This window comes from Clupea harengus, chromosome 8 (assembly GCF_900700415.2).
Source record: "Clupea harengus chromosome 8, Ch_v2.0.2, whole genome shotgun sequence".
NCBI classification, from domain to species: Eukaryota; Metazoa; Chordata; class Actinopteri; order Clupeiformes; family Clupeidae; genus Clupea; species Clupea harengus.
The window spans coordinates 377,919-385,311 of NC_045159.1; the positions used below are offsets into that span (position 1 = coordinate 377,919).

At 44.6% G+C, this 7,393-nt stretch overlaps 1 protein-coding gene across 2 annotated transcripts; it reads right to left on the bottom strand.

Moving 5' to 3' along the window:
• Positions 1 to 2,729: 2,729 nt before the first annotated feature.
• si:dkeyp-72g9.4 lies at positions 2,730 to 5,417 on the bottom strand. Of its 2 annotated transcripts, none has more exons than XM_031572783.2 (2): positions 4,838 to 5,417; positions 2,730 to 3,738 (listed from the first exon to the last, which is right to left on the bottom strand). In XM_031572783.2, exon 2 carries the CDS (start codon positions 3,734 to 3,736, stop codon positions 2,891 to 2,893), a length of 846 nt encoding a protein of 281 aa, XP_031428643.1. In that variant the 5' UTR covers positions 3,737 to 3,738; positions 4,838 to 5,417; the 3' UTR covers positions 2,730 to 2,890. The 2 variants fall into 2 exon arrangements, with proteins under 2 accessions (XP_031428643.1, XP_031428642.1); XM_031572782.2 differs by having other exon boundaries at positions 2,730 to 3,741; positions 4,838 to 5,408.
• Between the last annotated feature and the right edge of the window lie 1,976 nt (positions 5,418 to 7,393).

A 7,393-nucleotide genomic window follows, 5' to 3' on the forward strand; every position in this document is an offset into this window, starting at 1 on the left:
ATTTATAAATCTACATTGAATATTTCAATGCAAGTTCATGTACAGTTATGTGTGAGGTACTTTAATTGTTTTCACAAAAGACCACAAAGGAACAAAGGAAAAATATAAATCTTTGTTGTAAACAAACTTTTATTTGCAATAACAAATTCAACAACAACAACTATAGCATAATATATACAATATGATAATATATATCAGAAAACATATACAGAACTATATACAGAAAGTGTGAAACTGGGAGGGGAAGGGGTTGAGGGGCACTACGCCAGTGTCCATGCCTCTGGGAGAGGGGGGGGGACAATTTATTCATTTGTTTTTCATGCATTTTTTTTTTATATCCTCCAAGCACTGCTCCTTGGGAACAGCCTCTACAGAGGGGCAGTATATAATGCCCTTGTACTGGCTGTGTCCAGTCTCCGCGTCCTGAACTGCCTGCATTTCTTGAACGTGTTGCTCAGAACACTGCAGGTCCGTTTTCGGACTGGAGCAGGAGCGGCAGAGGAGAGGCTGGCACCCAGAACCTGTGGAGCAGCACCCAGCACAGGCCCCTGTGAGGTCACTGGACCCAGCATGAACAGTGGAGCAGGGAAGAGTTCTCGCTGGGGGCATGAGTTCACAGCCGCCGGTGCGACGGCGGACGATACCTTCCTCTTCACCTGTGCCTGGCCCACGGTGCTGCCAGCCCGGGGGTACTGGTGAACTGGGCCTGGTTGGGGGAGGGGGGTGCAGATGGTGGGCACACATTAGCAGGGGAGAGAGGGTCAGTCGAAGTGCTTTATTAAGTGTTTGAAGTGTTAGAGGACAAAATAGAAAAAAATTGTATGAGCTTATTGGTAACTTCATACCTTTAAACAAAAAAGGCGGGTAAGTCATTGGCTAGCCTTGTTAGGTCCTGACTAAGACTGTAGATGAGCCATTAGGGGTTTGAAGTGTTACAGGCCAAAATAGAAAAAAATAGTATGAGCATATTGGTAACTTCGACAAGTTAAGCAAAAAAGGCGGGAAAGTCATTGGCTAGCCTTGTTAGGTCCTGACTAAGACTGTAGTGTCAATGTGTCAATCATTCAAGAAATGAGGAGCAGTGTCTGTCAGGCAATCAGCTCCAAACACCTACAACAATATATTTGTGCGTAGTATACATTAACATGTCAAATTAAGGTAACTTTTAAAATAAATATTTTCTTCTGCTTTTTGAGGGACATTTTAGTTTCTCTGTGTAGGATGATGTTCTAGCTGTGTACTAGCACAAACACACACCACAGCGAAATGCCTTACCTTTGACATGCAAATACTTCCTGCAAGCATCCAATATGGTAGATCAAAAAGTTATCTTATGATGAGTTCACTGTTGCATTGCACTCTGTACCTGTCCATTCTGAGCCCATAAATATGAATAGCATTTCTGATTGATGGAAATAAAGTTATAATCTAACTATGACCACCACACCCACGATGAAAGTGTGTCAACAGGAACAAAATGAAAAAAAACTGAAACATTACTTGCTTGACATGAACAGAAAATCTAGGGTCATGGCAGTACGTGCTGCTGTACAATATAATTCCAAGAAGCATATCTTAGTATTCTTCAGGAAATTGTAAATTAGGTGATAGACGTTGACTGAGACTATGACTTAGCATTTATCCAGCCACCAAGTAACCTTCAAATTGCTTGCTCCTTGTGCTTTGAATTTTCAAAGTGGGTCAAAGATAAAGAGGAACATGGCCGAGTTACTTGCATGCATTAAAAAAGTATTCTTCTTCTGCATTTTTTTTTCATATCACTGCCAAACAATTCTCAAGCAGTAGCTTAACTTTTTCCAATAAGTCATAACTTAGTTAACTCTCATCTGTACCATATATAAAATCTTATTGTATGATATTGTTTTTAAACATATTTTATGTTTTAAAATATTTATATATGCTATACATGATTATGTTTACGCTATACATACTATGTCTATGCTATCAAATTCTACTATGTGACAAAAGTGCAGAAGCCAACAGTGCTGATGCAAAATCTCCAAATCATTATAAATAATAAATGTCTTCCTCTCTCTACTGCTTTTTTAGTGACAGAAACATAACTCACTACAATTACTGAGATAAGAAATAAACATCACTGCACTGATATTTTCAATAAGCTGGTTGCATTGTTGGCCAATGCTGCTCAAAATCATGACTACTCAAATGCCAGCAGAGGGAGCTCCACTAACTGGTCTGCCCTCAGTCAGTCCTGCTGACATCATGTAGGATACACCTATCAGGGGAAGTTCAAGTTCGCAATCAGGGGAAGGTCAAGTGCACCTTTGCCATCTTAGGCTGGTGGTGGGACTGTGGCTATTAACCTGACTTCTAGGTAAAATGCCTATTTGTAATTGAAGAGGCTAGTTGTGGGAGATACTTGGAAGATCTGAGAAATTAAAAACACCCTGACTGGCATGACTTGATTTTCACAATACAATTTTATTCTGCATCAGGGAACACAGATCATGGAATACAGTGCAAAGGCGTGTTACAAAACACAGCCTATACACTGTATTCACCTGAGACAAGCTGAAATGATCCCCAGACTCTTTTAAGATTACGTAAGGTTTTTTATTTGTAATTCTCAACAATATGAAACAGTGGACAATCAAAACAAGCAATGAATACAATACCACATTTTTGTAGAACTACAGAGTTGATGCAAAATGCCATTCAACCCTAGACTTTAATTATTCACAGGCACTGTTTCAATTATAAGAGAAATCTGCATACCTCAAGTAACATAGAAGAGTAAACATTTTACTTGTCTTTATCTGACATTTTGCAGTGTGCACAGTGTAAGTGTTAGAGTGCCATTCCATTCAGATGCATTGTGAGTGCTGCTCCATGTGACGCGTGGGTGCGTTTACTTCTCAGCGAGAGCGGGCAGCATGCAGGCGTGGATCATGGCTTCCCGCCAAGCGCTCCGACACTCAGCGATCCAGTGTGACACCATGTTGTTTTTGTCCATGCCTCGGCTGCCCTTCCCCCTCCAGTCAGCGGGGGCGCTGTGAGGCTTACCGAGAGATCCAGCGGCGGGGCTGGAAGCGCTGCGGTCGCTTTGCTTCTTTTTGGTCAGTGGGGAGCGCTGCGTCAGAGTGGCTGGGGGAGCCTGTCTGTCGTCGGAGGCGGATGCGGGTGCGGGTGCGGGCAGGCTCAGCTCAGGGCAGCTGCTCTTGCGCCGGGTGTCGGGAGGTGCTGAGGCACGGGGGAAGCTGCCGCTGCGTGGCCTGCATGCCGGAGGGCAGCCTCTCTCCTCCGCCCTCCACGGGCATTCAGAGCCTCTGTTGCTGTAGAGGTACTCCAGAGGATCTGAGGTCGGGGTGATGGGCTTCTGGCTGGAGCTGACACTGACTGGCTCAGTGGGACTACAAGCACTTTCCACTGGTGCCTCTCCCTGGGCCTCCCTCTGTGTGTGTGCAGTGGAGGTGGGGGACACTGCGTCTCTGTGTCTGTGAAGCCTCAGGCATGGTTTGGACATGTCCATTGGCGTCATTGACAGGATGTCCCAATCTGGCTCTCGCAAGGGGAAGGTGGGTCTGGCCAGCTGGCAGATGGATAATAAGTAGTCCTGCGTGGACAGGGACTGTGGCTGAGCGCAAGGCGTTGTGTGCTGACTGTTGGCCTGGTTCATGTCCTGCACCATCTCCTCATATCCCTCCCTGATAGTGGGCAAGCCCCTCTTCACAAGGAGTCGAGATCGGGGCCGCATGACTGCTGGATGGTGGAAAGGAATGTTTGTGATGGACACACACACAAAAACACACACACACACACACACACAAATCCACCCATGTACATTGTGCAGAACACACACCCACACACAGACACCATGAAGAGACACATTCACACATAAACAATGAGTAAAGAAGCCATTTTAATATTTCTAAACCATTTATCATTTGAGTTTGACTTTTATTTTATTAACTATTATTACATTGGTTCCGAAAAATTGTCTCCATATTTATTTCTAAGCAATTGCAGCAGCGCAAAAACAATCAATGCAGGTAATATGAGAAATAGGTTACAGGAAAATATGCCTGAGCCTGTCTCCATGGTAACCCTATTTCCCATTACACCTCAGAGTGTTCTCAGATTACAATGGCATCACAGAACACACACACTCACACACACACACATATCGAAAAATACAGCCACAAATACAGATATACATTTGCACAAGTCAAGACATATATGTGCGTACACACGTACACACACACACACACACACACACAAACACACACGCACGTAAGCACGCACACAACACACAACACACAGTTTACACAAACTCCATTTTGAGGAGCATTGTAAACAACATTGCCTCCATTCCTCAATCCAACCTCCCACTCTAAAGATGAATATTTCCTTTGAACTGACACGACTATAACCACCATTGTGTGTATTTAAAAGCTGATACATAAACATATACAGTACATGTAAAAACTGAGAACATTTAATCAGTCCTCATATTGCAAAACAGGCATGTTTATGCAGAGATGTAAAAGCACAATGCATGCTATGTATGCTGTGTATATATGTAAATATGTATATATATCTATATAACATTGACTATATACAGCATATACAGCCATAATGCACAGTTATTTGCCCTCACATGCACGCATTCATTTGGCACCTATTTGCTGTAACACCAGGCTATGTTACAAATTCTGCAATGAACAGGCTTGTGCATGTCTAGATGAACTCTAGGCATATAATATGATACAATCATTCCTGTCCTTCTCTGCCTAGTCCTTGCACTGTCTGTGTCATTAGCTTAAGGCTGTGAGGGATGCTCCAGTAACGGCCCCACCTGTGTTGTTTTGGGTGTCTGCTGCCAGGGAGAGCCTCTGGATCGGCTGCTGCTTCCTCTGCTGCCACACCGAAGTCTGTCCTTCACTCCAGTCCCCACGCCACAAGCTCTGAGAAGGATGATGTTGATGTCTCTCTCCCTTTCTTTTTTCCTCTCTATCTTTCTGTGTTTCTCTCTCTCACTCACACACACACTCTCTCTCTCTCTCTCTCTCTCTCTCCCTCAGACTCTCACTCCTCCCTCATCCGTCCCCTGGTGCTAAAAATAGTACCTTCATTCCCATCCCTGTGGCTGCGTGCAATCATTTGCCAAATGGGTTTCTGTTGGTGTGGAGAAAGGGAGCGTTGCTTAATGGATGGATTAGAAGCAGGAGAGGATGGGAGAGGAGGCGAAGAAAAGGAGAGGAGTGTAGGAGGTGAGGCAGTGGGAGAAGGAAGGGCAAGAGAGAAGAGGAGTGGAGAGGAGAAGAGAGGAGAAGGAGGGCAGGGAGGAAAATGGCCACAACGCTGTCAAACCAGACTTGTCGAGCCTCGTGACAGAGTAACATGTCTCACTCAATTTACATGGTGCCTCCATTTTGTATAGCTTTGCAGAACCAGCCAAATAACCTAAGAATACCCTTTCATCTAAATACAGAACACAGCATACAGAAGGCTGGAAAAACATACGAATCACTGACGAATAGCCAGTGATTCTATACGAAGAGGCAACTTTTATAGTCAATTACCATATTTTCCCAACTATTAACCACACCGTGTTTATAAACTGCATTACGGTATTTTATGTCATTTTATAAAACAAACCTGGGTATTGACCACACCCATGTATTAACCGCAGGCCTGGATTATTTACAAAATCAATGCATGAACCATGGTTAATAATCGGGAAATTACTTCCTCTTCTCAGAGGAACTTAATCATTTCTTTGCCCGTTTTGAGGTCAACAGGCCCACCACAATTGCACTGACTCCACCAACCCCCAGCAGCCACACTCTCACCCTACAAGAACACGAGGTGAGATGTGTGCTCAAATCAGTGAGTACAAGAAAAGCTGCTGGCCCCGACGGAGTATCTGGAAAGGTACTCAATTCCTGTGCCAACCAACTCGCTGGGGTCTTCACTAAGATCTTTAACCTTTCTCTCACTCTAGCCACCATCCCACCCTGCCTAAAATCAGCTATCATCATCCCCGTCCCTAAGAAACCAGCCATCAACAGCTCGAATGACTATAGACCGATTGCACGTACACCTGTAATCATGAAGTGCTTTGAGAAACTGGTTTCACGGCACATCAAATCAACCCTTCCCCCCACATTTGACTCGCATCAGTTTGCTTACAGAGCAAACAGGTCCACGGAAGATGCCATCGACGTAGCCCTCCACACCGCACTGAGCCACCTGGAACTCCGTGGAACCTATATAAGAATGCTCTTCATTGACTACAGCTCAGCTTTTAACACTATCATCCCTGACATACTAGTCAGCAAACTAACTGCACTAGGCCTCTCCCCCACCTTTCCTCCACCATCACTCTAAGCACTGGCTCTCCACAAGGCTGTGTGCTGAGCCCACTACTCTACTCCTTGTACACCCATGACTGTACTCCAACCCATCCCACCAACACCATCATTAAATTTGCTGACGACACCACCGTGATCGGGCTCATATCAGAAGATGACGAATCAGTGTACAGGGATGAAGTACAGAAACTGACAGTGTGGTGCTCACACAACAATCTGTCACTGAACACCACAAAAAAGAAAGAATTAATTCTGGACTACAGAAGGCAAAGTGCAGTTCCGGCCCCACTCTACATCAACGGGGACTGTGTGGAGAAGGTCCACACCTTCAAATTCCTAGGAGCCAATTTATCAGATGACCTCTCATGGTCTGTCAACACCTCAGAGACAGTAAAAAAGGCACAGCAGCGACTACACTTCCTGAGAGTACTCAGGAAAAACAACCTGGAGTGTAAACTGATGGTGGCCTTCTACCGCACCACTATCGAAAGTGTACTAACCTACTGCATCTCGGCGTGGTACTCCGGTTGCACTGCAGCAGACAAGAGAGCCCTCCAAAGGGTCATCAACACAGCACAAAAAATCACTGGCTGCTCACTGCCCTCCCTGGAATCCATTGCCCGCTCCCGCTACCTTAGCAGGGCCAATAACATCTTAAAAGACTCCTCTCACCCAGGCCACCACCTGTTTACTCTCCTGCCCTCAGGCAGACGGTACAGATCCTTTAGAGCAAGGACCACGCGTCTTAAGAACAGTTTTTTCCCGACAGCCATCAGAACTCTAAATACCGACATGCACTAAACACTAAGCACTTTATTGACTACAAGTCACATACCATCTCAGTCATCTTACACATGTGCATAAACAAAGCTGTATTAATTGAAGTACTTTAGTCTATGCCACCACACTTTGTTCTACTCTTAATGTATATATATATATTTTTTGGGGCTGTTCCTACTGTTTTTGGATAGTTGTAGTATTGTTATGTTATATGTTGTTGTTGTGTTATATGTTGTCCCTCGTCACACCAACAGGAG